The 20,112-nt window shown below is 26.3% G+C and overlaps 1 protein-coding gene across 1 annotated transcript; it reads right to left on the bottom strand.

Moving 5' to 3' along the window:
• Positions 1–3,321: 3,321 nt before the first annotated feature.
• On the bottom strand, positions 3,322–10,360 carry LOC112687058 (GMP reductase 1-like). Its single transcript, XM_025559595.1, has 6 exons — positions 10,274–10,360; positions 9,778–9,897; positions 4,645–4,902; positions 4,073–4,261; positions 3,749–3,954; positions 3,322–3,688 (listed from the first exon to the last, which is right to left on the bottom strand). Exons 1-6 carry the CDS (start codon positions 10,358–10,360, stop codon positions 3,490–3,492), a joined length of 1,059 nt encoding a protein of 352 aa, XP_025415380.1. The 3' UTR covers positions 3,322–3,489.
• Positions 10,361–20,112: the final 9,752 nt, after the last annotated feature.

A 20,112-nucleotide genomic window follows, 5' to 3' on the forward strand; every position in this document is an offset into this window, starting at 1 on the left:
TATAATCATAAATATTAAAAAGTTGCAAAACTTTAAAACTATGTATTATAGTTATGTTTTACAAAACAATATATAATAATACAACATATTCTTGATTTATAATAATAAATTCACTAAAAAAATGTGGAGATGGCTGGTTATTGCACCGAATCTTATGATTTATAAAAATGAAAAAAAATATTACTGTTTGTTTTACCCTTAATTTTTGACCTCTTTAACATTCAAATAATAAATTAGGTTCACTTTTCGATGTATCGGAAAATGTACTGCACTATTGAAGTCGAAAATTGAAACATTTTAACTACAAAAAAAGTATTAGGAGACACAAAAAACAAAACACATCGTTGCAAAACCAATAACGTAACCAAATAATAAATAACATATATTTACTAATACATTATTATTAATATATAACATATTTTAACAAAAGAAAAAACAAGTAACTAGGTATTACAAGTAAAACAAAATATTTAAACAATGAAATAAAATAACTCATACTTTATAAAAATTTAAAAAAATAGTATCTAAGTAAAAGATACCATATTAAACAAAATATTTAAGAAACGAAATAAAATAACTCACACTTTATAAAAATTTTAAAAAAATAGTATCTAAGTAAAAGATACTATATTAAACAAAATATTTAAGAAACGAAATAAAATAACTCATACCTTATAAAAATGTAAAAAAAAAATAAAAATAACATTAAACAATGTGATATTAATATTAGGGACATTATATTTTAGTTTTCGGAATTTTGCACTATTATACAGTGTTGCCCATGTCTCGATACAATAACCGGGTATCTCCGGAAATAGCCGATTGTTGCACCGTAACTGTATACCAAACATCTCCATTTGTATGATATTAGGCTATCTAATGAACGGACATAGCCGATTATTGCATCGAAATGTAGACAAAATTCTTCGTTATCAGATAATGTAAAAATATGCATTTTCAAACAAATTGGAGATAGCCGGTTCTTACACCGGACCATAGAGTATTACTCTATGCACCGGACCCTTCAATTTCGGACCTTATCATTTCTTAGGTCCTTATCATTTTTCGGACAAGTGCCAATCACTCTCATTATTGTCCTATGCTACCCATGTAATTTGTTATCAGTGTCCATTCTGTTTTATTCCGTGTTATTATTTCATAAACAGCAATATTATATGTGTTCATGTTCTTTATTCACTTGTTATTAAATTATATAAATTGTATTAAATTTAAATATAAAAACTCTAAATTACCGATTTTTTAATTGTAAATATGTATTTGTTATTTTTTATTACAATTTGTGTATTATGTATTTATTAATAAAAGATTCTTATAGTAAAAATCGATCACCGTGTTATTTATTTAAGAAGAAACTCTTAGAAACAGATATACAAATCAATATTTATTTTATTTTAATGAAGATGCCTATGAATATTACAGTCAAATATGAAAAGAAGATGTTTAATGAATGGTTGAGTAACATAAAGATCATCAGATCTACAGGTGATACAACATATTATATATTCCCCTTTAATGCTCAATATGAAAGTATCCATTAGGATTTGTTTCAAATTAGCATTGTGAAAAATGCACGCAAGAGTATGTCAATCATAATTTAACAGACATGTTACCAATAGAGGTAAGTGCTTTATATACAGATAATTAACTTAATTTTATGCTTAAAATGCACTATTTATAAAAATGTATAGAAGAAAAAAATACTACCGATGAGGACTTAAAAAAATGTGTTAAATATGAAATGGATAATCAAAATGATGTAAAAGATTTAAAAGTCCAACTAGATGTAAGAAAGATATCATTAGCTGATATAGAAAAAAAATTTGTTATGGATAAATTTACTGGTAAACAGCAGAAAGCAAAAGAGTAGCTAGAGCAATTTGAGAAAGAATGTGACTGATACAAAGTCACAGATGAAAATAAAAAGTTAAGGTTGGTATTAGAAAATAATGCAAAGAAATTGTCGTTATGCTGCTGGTCAGAATGATCAATTTCCCTTTTATTAGTATATGCTGATAAAGACTGGCCAAATTAAATTTTTGCTAATAACTTAAAATATATAAACGGATCACTTATTTATTATGCTTTAAAGAAAGAATGGTTATTACTTGAAATTAAGAGTTTTATGTCTAATATATCCAGAATAAATTTGATTATTACAGGTTTACTGTTTAATGTTCAAAATAAACTATACACACAGAATATTACAAATATAGACTTATTGATGACTTGAATAAAAACCTATGACTCCGAGTTAAAAAAACAAAGGACAAGATGAAATTTTATAATAATAATACAACAGCAAATAAGAAGTATAATGTAGACAAAAAACATGGCATGGTATCATAACCACTTTATTTATGTCATAATAAACAACAGTATAAAGAAATGAAAAAGATTTATGTAGTTGAAATGAACCAAACTGAAATTGATAAATTAGTGGAAATTAAATTAGGCAATTTAAAAAATTAGTGAAAAAATGTATTCTACTTATCACATTAAATGTATTAATTAATAAATTAAAAAAGTCAAAGGTATTTATGATAGTGGTTTTAATATTTTATTATTTAATCACAGAGTTATGAAATAATTAAAAACAAAATTTGTTGAAAATCATTTATAGTTTCTATAATTTATTTTAAATTGATTTTTTTTAAATTAAATTTATTTTTTTATTTATTAGATTCATGAAAATATAGAATAATTAAAAAAAAAAAAAGCCTATGTATTAAACCAGTTATTAGAATAAAAATTACCAATATAGTTATTATTGATAATTTGAACAGTAAAAAATAATTCATCATTTTATTTTAAATTAAACTTGAAGAAAAAAAATGTACTAAATTATTTTTTTAAATATCTTTATAAATATTTTAATCCAAAAAATTCATTTTTTCCAATGACTTATTTATCAATTTTATACAACATAAATAAACTTAATTTTAAAAATCTATAATTAAATCATATATAATAAATAAATAATCATACATTTATAAATATTTTTTGAACTTATAAATTAAGAATGTTTTTAAAAACATAAAAATTACATCACAGTTTTCAAATGATATTGTGTTGAATTCAAGTTATTTCCGATCTAAAGTAAATAATTTTGTATTACAATATACTTAGCAACATTTCGACTATTAAAAACTAAACATGAAAAATCAACCTAATCTAAATTATAAATTTAAACTAAAACAATTCGCCAATAGATTTTTAAACATTAACAAATTATTAAAGCAACGATGAAAAAACATTTTAATCACAAAATTCAAAATTATAATTAAATATGTAAAAATAATAATTTCAGTAAAACCTTTTAAAACAGACTCATATCCTAAAATAACTCAAATAATGTAAATTTTTAATTTGGAATAAGTGATTCTATAAAATTAATAAAAAAAACTTGCACAAATAAGCATAAAGTACATCATGCAATCAAGTATACATCAGATATAAGAATATTGACACTTATTCTTGAGTAGTTATATTTGAGTATATAGAATTAATTTGCTGAGTGCACCTTATAAACGTTGCACGCTTGGGCAACTCTTTTAAAGTATGAGCTCCAGTATATGTACAAGCTGAACGAAGACCGCCAAGTATATCTAGAATAGTATCATTCACATCACCTCTATATGGTACTTCAACAGCTTTACCCTCAGCAGCTCTATACAAATATCATTATCAATCATAATTGTACACAAAATATTCAGTGATAATAATATACCTATACTCAGCTTTACCACCAACATGTTTTTTCATTGCTGTTAATGAACTCATACCATAAAATAGTTTACATTTTGTACCATTTGGTTTGATAGTTAGTTCACCACTATTTTGATCATGTCCAGCTAGCATCCCACCGAGCATAACAAAATCTGCTCCAGCTCCAAATGCCTTGGCAACATCTCCAGGACAAACACATCCGCCATCCTAATACATTTTTTAATCTTTTAATACAATTATATTATGAATAATTAGAACATTGGATAATAATTTATTATGAACATTAGAAATAAATAAATTATAATATTACATAATGGATACATACAGAAATAATATGGCCTTGTAACCCATGAGCAGCATCTGCACATTCTATGACCGCACTCAGCTGAGGATATCCTACACCAGTTTTAATACGAGTAGTACATACTGATCCTGGACCAATTCCAACTTTTATAATATCAGCTCCAGATAAAATTAATTCTTCAACCATTTCACCAGTAACCACATTTCCAGCCTTAAAGTAAATATTTAGACATAATATTATTTTTCAATTTCATAATTTTACAATTTTAAACAATTTTAAATCAAGTTTTATAATTATTTTGATTAATAAAAATAATTGAAAAAATAAATTGCATGTACTGTTCGTATTATTTAAAATTTCAAAAATAAGTTATTCTATTTAGGGTTGGTTATGTACTCGTATCATAAAATAAATATTCATTATCAAACTTCATTTGCATTAAAATTAAAAAAAAAAATTTTCTTTTTTTAGAAAAAACATTTACAATCTGTATACATAAGAAAACAATAAGTAAATATGATGTCAAAAATTCAACAAAAAATTATTTTTACAGTCCACTATAAACCAGTCAATAAAATTTAAAAATTACTTACAATTATCGTATGTTGAGGGTATGCAGAACGAGTTTTTCGTACTATATCGATAAACTGTTGAGTGTAACCATTAGCAACATCGAGGCAGATAAAAGATATTTCTGGTATAGCTTTCAGTATACTTTCTAGTTTTTCATATTCATAATCATTTGTGCCGCAAGATACAGCCATATGCGGTAGAATATCTTTATTGTTTTTGGCGAACTCTAACCATTCGTCAAGCTCATAATATTTGTGAACTGTAGTAAAAACTCCATGCTAAATAAAAGTTTAATCAAATTTTTAATACTTTTAGAATAAAATCATAGTCATTAATCATAATCAATATATTTATAAATTACCTATATCATTTTTTAAAATGTACACATTTTTTTTTCCTAATATGATTGCAACTATATTTTCTAGTATTTCCTTTAGTACTGACTAATATAAATAGATCTCTTGTATAGAAATTATAAAAACTAAAAATTAATTAACTTATAGGTAATGAAATTATTTAAAAACCAATATGGCAGTATCAATAGAATGATGATAAATGTGCATAGAAATAAAAAAAATTATTTTTAAATTTTTAATCGTCAATTGACAATTATAATTAAAAAAAACTGTAGTATAAATAATATGTAGAAATGTTTTTCTCCCTGTTAAATTTAAGAAGATGGGAATTAGAGAATGGATTCTTTACCTCCTTACCCTCCCAAAGTCATAATTCACTTATCGTGGAAACCTTCATTTCTTGTAATTAAAATCAATAAATTGTAACTGTATGAATATGTGAGTGTAAAAGTATATTTTGTAACTATATGTGTAAAGATAAATATAATACAAAAATTACTGATAATTTATAATGACATGATTAATGAATATTTCCAACGAAATATAATGGTGAAATAAAGACATAAGTGTATTAATATCACAAAATAAATGGTCATCAAATCTTATCTAAAAAACTTGCAATTTTAATGTCATTGACTAGATATTAATTAAATGTTTACTTGAAATTTAATTTATATGATTTAGCATACTAAATAACAATAACCAACATCCAGTGCTTCAAGCTTGGTGTATAAAAATGTATCATTAAGTACCCATTAATAATTTAATTTAAAAATATGTCTGTTTAATATATCAGAAAATATATTCGAAAAACTTGAAATACCTACTTAAATAAATTTTAATTAATTTTATCTATCAATATAAATTTATCAATATAATGTTATAAAATTAATTAAAATTAGTTATCATCTCAATTGATTTTTTATAATAAATTTTATAGTTAATATTAAATATGTTAACAATAGCAACTGTAATGAGTTATTAAACTTAGATATGAACAAGGAAAAAATGAGAAAATATCCTTGAAGCCAACCAACGAATATTTAGACATTGAAATATAAGTAATTAACTAACAGTATCTTCAAACAATATCAAAATCAAAAATAAAGAAGTTAAAAGATAAATCCAAAACAATTAAAACCATTATTAGGTATGATGGAATATAAAAGAGTTACCTATAATATTATAATTTATATACGACGAATTTTGTATTAATTAAAAAAAAAAGCACTCTTATATAGAATTATTTTGCAGCCTACCACGTGCAAAATACATAACAAAGAAAAAATATTATGTACAATGATAAAAAATAACAATCGGTACACTTTCATCAGAAGTATATTAAACAATCACGTGATGTATTTTAGTTTAAATGTAATACACTTCAACTATTGAACCTTTACTATTAAACACATAATTAGTTACAGGAAAAAATGCATAAACTAACTGTTTTAAATGGTAAAAATAAATATTTATTCTAATCAAATTTAAAAAACCCAAAAAGTTAACGCAAATCCAATACCACCTAATAATCAGTATATTAATGTAATAATTGTACAGAATATTTTAATTACAAGTTAAAAAGGACACTAAATAAATTACTAATATAATAATACAATGTCGTTAATCATAACACCGATTTTAATAATTATCAATAAAATATTATCTAAGTTATAACTGTTTAATAATTTACACAAAATAGTAACAAAAATACAACTTTAATCATACAGTAAGATAATTAAGAACATTTAAGTTAATACGTAAGTGCCTTTATTTGAACATATTAAAAGAAACCACTATAATTGGATAACCTCCTCAATAGCTGTCACATTTAAATGGCATTCTAATTTCCATAATTTATAAATGTATACGTGTATATATATATGTGTGTGTGTGTTTTTTTATTCTTAACTAAAAAATTTTAAATGTATAAGAACTAAATCATGCATTTAAAGTTTACAACTAATTAAAATCACACCGTGTTCTACTATCTAAACTATATTATATCACACCAGTTACAACTTTTAATATTTTATTATAAAACTATTTCACGTGATCTAGATAATTATTAAACTACATTATACACGTGTAAATATGAGGTTCATATGTGAAATTTCGAAAATATACTTCTATAAGAATTTTTAACGAATTTATATTAAATTATGTATGCATTAATTATTGTTATATTTTATAAAATTAGTATTGTTAAAAATTATACTACATTGTATTGACACATAATAAAATTATTCGTCCAAACGTTAAAAATGTTGTAGAACACACATACTTAAATCTTAGGCTCTATAAGTATTACAGTTTTAATATTTATATTTTATGGATGTAAAAGTCTGGTTGTTTTTAGCACACAATAATCAACATTTTCAATTTCTCATAGAAATCATATAGAGGTACAAAACACATTAATCAAAATCAATGATAAACATAACACTAATGCCAAAGGAATTAGTTAGACTATATAATATTTTTTTAATTTTTCCAATAACCATACACAATTATAACAATACCCTAATTAATTTGTAATTAATCTCATCTACTACAATACTGTGAATACTTTATGAGATTTGTAAGCCAAATTTTAAATATTCATTAGTGAAATCAAACATCTACTCTAAAACAACATAAATTAATTAATTAGTTATTTGGGTCTCAATTAATGTACTATAAGAATATGTCATCAAATAAGTGAACACTGATTCGTTATTAATATAATGACAAATCACAGAACCAATTAATAATGACTAGGGCTCGGATTTAAATAAAAATTTAAAGCAATTTAAATCCTTAAAAAAACATTTATAATAACCAAAAAAATCAAAGAAAAACATAGTTAAATTTAATTCTATAAAAACATATCATAATATTTAAATTACAAATAAATTAAATATTAAAAAAGGAATTCACGACCATATATTTGGTCAAGTTACTTTCACTAAAACTCATCCAATTGGCTGCTTATATATATTCATGCATAGGAAATATCATTTTTACATCAACCTAAGTAATTTGTGCATATTTAATACAAACTAAATCATTTAAATCATACTGTTCCACAATAATGTTTAATGTGCAGTGCCATTTCACATTTTCGCCGAATTCTCTTACGATTTTTTTAATTTTCATCTTTTAGTATTTTAATGATTAACTTATATAAAACACTATACCTCAATGATTGATATTTACCGATTAACTAAAGTATTTGAACGTGCTATAAAAAAATCGCAGATATATTTCACATAATTTTCCCTTAAGTCGTAAATAAAATTGTAATTACGGCAATTTTAATTAGACTAAAATTTTGGCACAATAACAAGAGTTATTTGATCAGTCATTCATTTATCGTTGTTTTTTCTCTGGTTTTGTAATTTCTGGCAATAATAATATAAACATAGTACAATATACCTACATAAAAATGTTTAATTTTCTTGAAAATTAGGTAAAAATTAAATAAAAAAAGAAATGGGGAAGAATTAAAAAAAAAATGTTTGTAGAAAAAAAGCAAAACAAGGCTTGCTTCATTAAAATCAGAATAAATCAAAACGTTTTTATGTATAAAAATTATATTTCTATCACACTTTAATCAAAAGCAGCATTTACTTTAAAATTCGAGCTCTAATAATGATCAATAACTTCCAAAATAAGCAACACTTTTAGTGACTATAATATTTTTGTTTAGTCAAAACTTTTATATACTATATTGATTATAAAAACACAATAATTAATTTGAATATTAAAATATATGTAAGTAGGTACTTAAAGATTGATTTAGATACAGTACAAATTACTCAACTATTTTAATACATCAGTAGGTAGTAAGTAATTACATAGTTCTGATATACAAGTAACTATAATTATCATACCAATTTAATAAAAATATTATAAAATAATAATAAAAAGATCAATGTATTAATCTTATATGTAAACACATTATTTATAAAATGTAAAACCAATAAAATATAAAATTACCAATTTTTTTTATTCTACCCTAAAATTATCAAGTGAACCCAATAAAAATAAAAACCATTCCATAAAATACTTAAATATAATAATATTATTTATATCAATTCCTTTGTCAATATTTATATAAATTTCATGTTTTCCATAATGATTCAAAACCCCCTACAAAATGAAAAAAATAGGTAATATAAAACTGATATTTGAATAAAATATAATTGTTGATATTTTTGTGTAGTTGCCAATATAACATAGAATAGTCCTTGCTATACTCTAGATAATCTATTTATAAATATAAAAGATGTTTTAAAATATCATTGTTATTATTATGACAGAAGGGTATAAATTAAGTAGGTCAAAGATATAGAAAGTTTGTAATGTAAATGTTAGTATTAACTGGTTAAATAATTACAATTTTTATCTCAATGCATACCAATGGTAGACATTATCGTAAAGATCATATAAAGTAAATACATAAATATGGTAAAAAAAATTATATTACTACACACAAAATTTAATAATCTAATCCTTTTTACTGAACTGCATTTGTTAATTTTAAATTTTATTGGAAATTTTAGAAATAATTTAAAATTTACCCAAATAAGTACTAATTCAATATGGTAACTATCACGAATAAAAATACGAAAAAATAAAATTGTTAAGTATTAGTTGAGATAACGCGAATTGAACCTATATAATAATAAATGTTCAAATAAATTAATTTTTTTATAGTACCATTTAAATATATACATGAAAAAATATTTTCGATATTACTACTATTAAACTTCATGATAATATTGTAATAAGACAAATTACAGAGATGCTTACTTTTCCCAGAGCAGCTGCCATTTCAAACGTTCCAATTGTGTCCATATTAGCTGCCATCATCGGTATACCTTGATATGTGCGCTTGGAGTTACGAAACGTAATGTGTCGAAACAGATCCACCTACGTAAGTCAAAAAAATAAGTGATCGATTAAACAGGAGATAATTTTTTATTAAATATTCTGGAAAACCGAATTTGAAAGGCAAACTCGGTGTACACATATATTTAGAGCCAACTTGATATTGTATTGATTGAAAACCAAAGATTGGTCGACGGGTTAGTAGTTTACCGTGTCGGTGTAATAAATATTGATTGCTGAACCTATCGTCGTAACCACAACACCAATGAATAACGAAATCAAAATACTATCGGTGGAAAATCGCACACGGCCACATGGTGTAGGTACAGTTAGTATAAAATTATTAATCCAAATGGATCGTGGTCGGATTACGACGATTGGTCCCTGCGGAACACCGCGTGAAGGCAACTACACTGACCTGGGCCCGGGACTTGAGCGTGCTCCTTTTCGGCCTGAGCAGTACGTCTTTGAAGTCCAACTTGACTTCGTTGATGATGTTCGGCATATTAGTGGTGAAGTCCGGCGAAAGGATGTGACTACTCCAAAATGGATCCCGAAAACGTTACGAAAACGCAAGAGGTGCCAGGAAACGTGCGAGCACCACCGTACGCTGGGTGAATATTAGCAAGACTGAACGCTGAACGAACGCGGAGTGCGGATCGAAAGACAACTGAATCCGTAGCCGGCGGCGACGTACCGCGCGCGCACACGTTTCCCAACTGCCGGACGAGTCTTTCCCCGTCACATGCCGCCGCCGGCCGGTTTCACTTTCGTTTTAACATTGTTACTTTTAATATGACTATTATCGTTATTATTATTATTATTGTTATTGTTATAATTATTATTATTTTTATTATTGTTGTTATTATCAGTGGCGCATTTTCAAGTTTTTTGTGGAAGGGAGGGGGGGAGTTCAATGTTTCTGTAAAATAAATGATTTTATAATATTTAGAAAAAATACATGTAAGGTATGAATTAATAATTATACCTACTATTCTATTATTTTAAACACAAATTAATAGTTATTTACAACCACAAGACATACATTAAGGTTTTCTTTCTCTGTACCTTTGAAGCAAATCATTTATGGCTTTTGAAGCTTTTTTTTTCTGGGAAAGTCAAAACCAGGGAATCCTTCCCCCTCCAAAAATACGACACTGGTTATTATTATCACATGTATAAGATACCACCACTGTTACCGTTGGACACGCCCGTCCGCCCCGCGAAACCTCCGACACTTCACCATCATTACTGCCCCTACCGTCCCCCGTAACAACCCCATAGAATATCGATGTTCGTGACCTACGACGGTCTTCGGTTGAAACACGGCGTGAGTATTTCGCATTTCACATTTTTCTCGTTCGTCAAACGTTGGACACACGTCGTCAAGCAAAGTATTGTTTCGAGGGACCCTGAGCAATAGTGGTTAAAACATTTACATCTTACCGGGACAGATTAATTAAAACCACCCATCTACCTCCTAAATATTGTTTTTGCTCCGCCCGAATTACATTATATTATGTAGAATACGATAGTAGTTGATAGTATCAGAATCTCTCAAAAATTTTTCATTATTTTAGACAATACGAGTTTAAGAAATTGGAATTGGAGGAGAAGAAATATTCAACATGAAATAAATATATCTTACATACTCCCTCGTCTGTGCTATTCTACGATGACTATAATCCCACATATTTACATAATTGCTAGAGAGGACTCGAATATCTTGGATCCCTTAAATTCAAAATAAACATTCATTGTTTTCCAAAATTAGGTTAGTATATATATATATTCATATATATTTATTATATTGAAATATTACAAAAAAAATAAATAATTTTTATACATTTAATACATTGAATTAGACTTGGAGATAAGCAAAGGTATATATGAACGTAGAAATTATTTTTTGGAAGTGACTGACTAAAATTATAGAAATAAAATATTGAAATAATTATTAAAAACATTTGTATTCGTATATATTTTATGAAATTAATATTTAAGTACATATTAAAAAGCCTGAATATTAACGAGTTAATAAGTTAAAAGTTAAGTTAATTTACTTATTAACTTATATCATTACTAATAAATTAAATTAACTTATTAACTTAATTAATTTCCATACTGATTAACTTGAAATAACGTATTATTTTTTCATTTATTCCAACTACCCAACTAAGTTAATTTTAAATTTCAAGACCAGAAAAATATTTTTGTAAAATTCCGCATTTGATAACAATTGCATGGAATTTAAAAAAATATAAAAATAAAAATGTTGAAGAATTTTTAGATGAGACCATTATATTTATCACGGTATTAATGCCCCCATGAATTACATTACCATTATCATGAAAAGTGATCGTAGATCTATATTATACATTACATTATTATGGGTACATATTATCATTGACTAAATAATACTAATAATACTAATAAAAATTCTACTCTATTATTAGGATTATTCCATAATCTATGATATTATTAAATAAAATTGATATTATTAAATATTATTGAATAAAAGAAGAAATTCAATAGCTGATCAACATTTTGAGATAACTCTTTTATTGAGATTCAATAGGTATTTTGATTAACCTGTCAATTGTATTGTTTTATTTGTTTAGATTTTAGTATACGTCGTTTCGACGTATTCCGTCAGGCCATAATAAATACAGAGAATTTTCAAATACTGAACGTATTGTACTCAGTGGCGCATTTAAAGGGGGTGGGGGCGGCGAAAGGGACAAACGCCCCGGGTGGCAAATTTTTGGGAACGGCAAAATATTCTAACTTTTATTATTTATGTGTTTATGATTTTTTTAATTTTCACACCTTTTTCGGTATTGTTTAGTATTTTAAAAAATACTGTTGAGCATCTAATAAGAAATAAAAAAAATTAAACTATACCTAGTCACCTAGGTAATAGTGAAATAGCAAAATAGGTATATTACATTTATTATTCGATAAGATATATTTTCGTTCAATGTTTATAATAAAGACTCGGGTACACAGAACGCGGTATTCACTTTAGGACACATTTAAAAAGTTTAAAAAAGGAGTAAAATTACACCTAAAAGTGTTCAATGTATGTTAGCATTTATAAAAGAGAATAGTTCAGTTGAAATATATCCTTATATTGATATTGCTCTAAGGATGCTACTATGTATGTACACCTACAAGTAATTGTTCAACGGAAAAATCATTTTCTACATTAAAAAGGGTCAAAACTTATATAAGATCAACAACGAAAGAAAATTGTCTTAATTAATTAACAACCCTCAACATCAAAGCTGATTTAACGAAAACTATTAATTTTAATGATATTATTGAACATTTTTCTTCTCAAAAGTCAAGACAAAAATTATTAGCTATCGATTATTTTATTATATAAAATTAATAATGAATATAATATATTTAATCTAATAAAAAAACATTTATTGTTAATCATTGTGAATATAATAAGTATAAATTCCGTTTTATATATTTAAATATATATGTATATATTAAGAAAGAAATATTCACTGAAAAAAAAAATAAAAATTAGATTAACGTTAAGATATGTATTACCAATGATTTTATATATTATTATATATATATTATAAAATCAATGGTATTACTATAAAATTATCTAATACAGTATCGTAAAACAACTGATAAAAACAAATTTTTTTATTGCTTTACTGAATTTATTTATATATATTTTTTTTTTTTTGGTAAGGGGGAAGGGCGGAAAAATTATTTTGCCCCGAGGTGCGAATGTATTAAATGCGTCACTGATTGTATTATGATTTGTTTTCTGTAAATGTTCAAGTTCGAAAAAATTTCATCTGCACGATCCGGGAGTAATGTGCCAATAATGACTGAAGCGATAAAACACCCTCAGCATCTGTCGTCTCGTCTATCGAAACCCAGATTTTCTATCCCACTACTTTTTTTCTTATTTCTGAAATAACTTCTTGGTAGCAATATTCAACATTTCCTTTGCGCAATGTTGTTTGATCTGGTACATTTTGTGCCGTGTATTTTATTAAAAATTGTTTGAAATACTTATTGCTTAATTTATTAAGTGGAATGTTAGCACTGAGCATTGCTTTACACAAATCATCGATTGAATAAAGATTTTGATGACGAATCTTTTGTAATAAGTTGCTGACATTTTTTTTTGTTTCTACACGATTTATTCCTCTTCGATGTTTATCAGTTGCAATGTGTTGTGTTACAGAACAACGTTTATCGCTAGCTATTTTGATATTGCAAACTGTACAAAATAGAATTTTATTGTCCGTTGTAAATATATTTCCAAATTACGAAACGTAGGTTATTAAACGGGTCGCAACTGATGTTTTTCCTTTGGCATTTTTATTTAGCGATATTATTTAAAAAAAATGTGACAAATATGAAGTACTGAATACATGCAATAAAATAATTCAACAAAGAAATCAACACAAATAAAAATAATACTCGAACACACACACACTACGCACGTTGATCAATGGATCGCATCAAACTAAAGGCGTATTAATATGTTTTCAATTTTTGTCATCCGTTGTGTACGATTTGATATCAGTTAATTAATTTAATCTCTACTTCAATAGTACAATAGTAAATAATACACGTAATATTTGACTAAAAATAGAATAGTTTCCATGAAACCATACAAGTCATAGTTTATACAAATACATTTAATATCAATTTAGAACAAATTGATCGAAAAAAAAGCATTTATACAAAAAAAATCATTAAAATATGCATTTATATGCCACAACCCATGAAATATGCAAAAATATGCTAAATAAGATTTGGTATTTGAACTATATATAAGTCAAAACAAATTTTGACCGAATCCATTTTATTATTATTATACGGCGTGGCAAAAAAAAATGCAAATGCATTAAATTCACAGCCTTGGTGATAATTTAAACATATAAAGTTATTAGTAATAACTTATTACTTTTCCATTTGAATTTCGGATTAAATCGTATTTATAAAGTTGTAGTTATTACTTATTATCTAACTTACTAATTACGGTTATAATGTTATATATATTTATATACGAATATGTAACTGATAGGTAATATGTGGAATTGTGGAAGCGCCGGTGACGGATGGTCGGTCGGAACATCGCCATCACTAGACACACCCGGTGTGAGGTCGAGAGTACAACGTTTTCGCACTCGCAAGCACATGTCAGAGAAATTCAATTATGAAAAAATCTTAGTATACTTTTCGAGTAAAAACATGTCTCAGTTATGACAATTTTGTGAGACTTGAGCAGCGACAATTTTAATCATGTAAATATCCTATAATTTCTAGAATGATTGAAGCTTTTTTTCTAAGTATTTTTTTTAACAAATTATATTAATTATTGAAAATGTTGAAAAAAAAGGAAAAATTGCGTTGTATGTAAATGTCATAAAAAGTTGAAATTTCGAAAATTGCTCCGGCCGTTCTCTAAAAGAGATAACATAGAATTATTGGACTTTTACTGAGTTAAATTCGGTCCAGCCAAAGTCCCACAGTTTTGTCAGACATATTTGTCTTTTATTCATGTATTTATGACGGGCTAGAGCCACCTTCATATTAGTCTTCATCTGAGGTTCTACAGTCTTCAAATGGTTGACGTAAAAAAGAGGTTATAGTTGTTGGAGGCACACTGCTTCTGTTTTCAAAAACCGGTAAAGATGAATTTGATTGATAGTTAAAATATGATGGCCAATAAGTGTTAATTTGAAGTAGCCAACCATATTGTCATAATTCCAATTGATATATTATATTATTTATATGACACTGAACGGTACTTTTTGCATACGATGTAGAGAACTTTCTTATTTTGAATGCTAAGTGTTGCTCAAACGTTTCAAATTCATCATAATTCAGAAACCTTGAAATTGAACAATCATATTTAAATACCAAAATAATAAATGAATAAACTTAAATTTAAATTTAAAATACACAAATCAATTCCTGTATCTATGCTGGAAATGTTCTGTTATTTAATTGTTTTGTGATATTTTCCATCATCAGCAGAAAATAAATTTGGCTATATAATGCCGCGTCCACATCTACGAATTTTAAATTTTAGGGTCACATTCATAAAAGGTTGAGAATCACTGGTTTATAGTCTAGTATGTAACTTGCAAAATAAATATTTGTCATCCTTCTAAACATTTAATATTTTGCCACCCCTCTGAATTTTTAAAATTTGCCACTCTGGATCCATAGCCCCTGCCTAAATACGCCATTGCTTACATCAATATGTACAATGTACCTAACTAGTCTCTATTTTTAACATAAACTATTTGCTTATTTAGAATAGTTGAATATAATTACATATAGACAGTGAACGTATTATACCTTTTTGTATATGTTTAACAATGCATGTATTATCTCTTCTCATTCTCAGACATTATAGGAAAAAACGCATTTTAAAAGCAAACGATTAAATTTTATAGTTTATGTAAAAACTATTTTTAGTTCTTTAAAACCTTCATATTTTACCCATGTATGATTCACCATGGGTATTTACAATAAATTGCGAGTATAATTTGTAAAGTTTTTTTTAATGCTTTCAATAGCATAAACCAAAACCTTTACATATTAACTAGGTAACAAACATTATCATAAAAAATAATGAAATATTTTATTTGTCTACTACCTTTTTTTTTTTTTAATATTCATCAAATAATTGCATTTTTCATACCTTTTCATAACCTTGTTTATGATCTAGTTAGGTATCAACTTGATACTGATACTTTTCTAAATTGTTTCTTTATTGTATATTATTAAACATAATGTACCTATACAATTTATTTCATAAAAAACAACTTTAAAGACAGATAAAAATAAACAATTTAATATAAGTATTTAATCATTCTATATACAAGTTTGTGTACATTGAATATTTTGATGAAAACAAGTACATCTATATTAATACCATAAAATATATGGTTTCTAGTCATTGGCGAAGATAGGGTGTGGCTTGGGGAGGGGGCTAAGCCCTCCGGATTTATTGTCGTTTTATATCATATAGATTTATTATTTTATATGATTATGATTTTTTTATTTTTTTATTTAATTAAGCTTTTATTTTGCAACATTACAACTCTAAGTGGTTTAACTAATAATAATAATTTAATGATTATTTTGGATTTTTTAAAAGTATGGGAACAAAGCCTCAACTTATAATTGTTGGTTAAAAATGTTAGGGCTGAAGGCCCCTATTGAAATTCCCTATTTGTTCCTATATTTCTATGGGCGTCCATTGAAAAGAAAGCGAGCAAAACGGGATACTCCCATTGGTTAGATAAAAAATTGAGTTATATTTTAATAAATATTATTCAGTTAAACCTCTGAATATCGGACACTTTCTGTCACCAAAATGTTTTCCGTTATTCAGAGTGATACATTTTTGAAATTCATAAAGAGTAAATGTTTTAAGGAAAAAAATATGCACTATAGTGCAATAGGTATACCTATGTAAAATGTAATTATAGTGTTATTGCAATTTTAATTTTTTGATGATAAAATAATGAATACATATAAAAAGCATATAAAAAAGTTACATACCTAAATACAATTCAATTTTATGAGAAAAAAATGGTCAGCTTGGTTTGTTTGATAGTAGTCCCGGAATTATACGCACTAAAAACGTACGAATTATGCATGCATTTATACTTTAATTATCATTAAAATATGCACTTAAAATATGTGAATAAAAATGCATGTTAATTACATTTATTTAGTTTAAAAAATATATATAATTAATTAAATAATCAATATAGAACAAACAAATGTATTAAATATTTAGTTCAAATAATTGAATTGTAATATGTATGTTGAATTAAACTGTACCTATGTTGAATTTTGAAATATTTTGATTGTTGAGATTTTGTTAGATTTCACTTTCTTAGCCACCTATACCGATGATACTTCCATCTTATCCCTAAAAAGTAGCTCAGATGAAGCATTCAATGCTCTTTAACTCCACCCCGACCTTATTGATAAATTGTCCTCTAACTGGAAAATTAAGATCAATGAAGATAAATCCGTTCTTGTCTCTTTTACCCTCAATAAAAAACATACCTATTTTCTTCTTTCAAGGAGTTCCTATCCAAGGCCACCCACAGGGGGGAGGGTCACGCCCCCCCACCGCTAATTTAGATAATACCTAATTTTTATTGCATTTATTTGCATTTTATTTAGCAGTCTTGGAGGGCAATATGGAAGACTGATAACTGATAAGTTGACACAAAATTGTTCGTCAGTTTTCAATATCACTAGGTATTCGGTATTTGGTTATTTGTTTTAATCATGGTTGTAGATTCATATCATATCAACTCTATGGTCTATATACAATCATTGTGGTTTTAATTGATAACGTCATAGTGATGACCAGGACTCGAGACTTATAGCACTAATAAATCATGAAATATGCGCCATTATATGCACCGAAAAAATGAAAATATGCTTTAAAAATTATTTATTTAAAATTTTTATATAATTTTACAGTTAATTTTCTACAAATAATGACTAAAAACTCTTTCATGTTCTCATTAATTTGTATGTGTCAAATATTGCCAATCTCTAAAATATAATTATTTCAAATCAATAAATCATGAAAAAGTAACTTACAGTGTGAACCTTCATAATTGCACTTATTATATGTTTCCGAATATTTTCAAACTTGAAAGATCTGTTATTGCTTAATAATGTTTTGTACAACAACATTAAAATAAAAGATACGATAAACACAATATTGACTTGCATTGGGATATTTTAGGAATAATTTTTTCAATCGACAATGAGTTTTATAACGTCCCAATACTGTTGATCACTGATGAATGGTCGAAATATGTATTTTTGCAAGACTGAGTTTTCGATTTTTACATTAATTAGTAATAAATAGCAAAATAGTCGAAAAAATAGCAAAACCTCTAGAATATGCAAAAATATGCACTAAAAACTTTTAAAATTGAGTTCATTTTTGTCTGAAATGGATTTATTGCTTACTCTGCTATCTTTTCATAAACTACAAAAAAATATGCAAATGCTACAAGTCTCGAGCCCTGGTGATGACTGTTTTATCACAGAATAGATTAAATTTAATCTATAATGTGGTTATATACTTTTATGATAATATTGTTATTTTTTTAAAAATTCAACAATCTGACATTGTTGAAGATACAATTAAGCTTTTCTGCATGGAACCACGGCGTGTTCAATTTTTATATGACAATAATGATCAATGAATCAATTATTTATTATTTTTTTCATTTTGTATTATACAGGCTTATTTATAACAACAACATAATATTATATTTATATATATGTATGTACTTACTATATTATAGTAAATAAATAATTTTTTTTTACGATGTGATAAAAAACAGAATTTATGGTAAGTGTATTATTTTTTTGCTGCCCCCTCCCCGAGAAAAATTTTTGCGGGCGGCCTTGTTCCTATCCCCTTCTTGTCTCAAGTTAAATATTTAGGAATAATCTTAGACAAAAGACTAACTGGGGGTCCTCACCTTAAATCAAAAAGAAAGTCTCTAAATTCAAGATCCCATTTACTACGTCCCATGTTGAAATCAAAACTCCTACTCCATAATAAAATAATTATATATAAATCAATTTTAAGACCATTCTAGTCATATGGAGCCCAAATATGGGGTTGAGCAAAACCAACCTAAATTAAAACAATTGAAACCTTTCAGTCAATTCCCCTCCGTACAATAACGTCAGCTCCTTGGTAAATTTCTAACTACACCCTTCACAAAGACTTAAACATCGAATCAGTCGTAAACTTAGTTAAGACCCATTATAAAAAGTTTCACTCCAAATTACTCCACCATCCAAATCCTCTGATTGCAAACCAACACTCAGCCACAATTCCAGATAACCCCCTTCGTCGCCTCAAAAGACAATGGTGTCGCGACCTCCTAAACTGAAACACCATTCGCAGTCCTAACTGTTACACGTCAAAAGAGTCCTATCACTGGATAGCTTCCCTTCACAAGTCTTCAAAGTCACTATATTACTGTTAACCAATTTGCTTATTGTAATATTTTTATGTACAGATTGTAAATGTTATTTTATTAATTAATAAAAAAAAAAAAATATTTGTCAACCAAATTTATTTTATAAATAAAATAACAAGGATAATAGAAATATTGTTTTATTTATACTATAACGAAAGACTTTTTTTCCGTTTACCCATGGACCAGGGGCGTCATTTCAAAATTAGTTCGGTTAGAGCAA

This window comes from Sipha flava, unplaced genomic scaffold (genome assembly GCF_003268045.1).
Source record: "Sipha flava isolate LNK unplaced genomic scaffold, YSA_version1 32_pilon_pilon, whole genome shotgun sequence".
Lineage (NCBI taxonomy): Eukaryota > Metazoa > Arthropoda > Insecta > Hemiptera > Aphididae > Sipha > Sipha flava.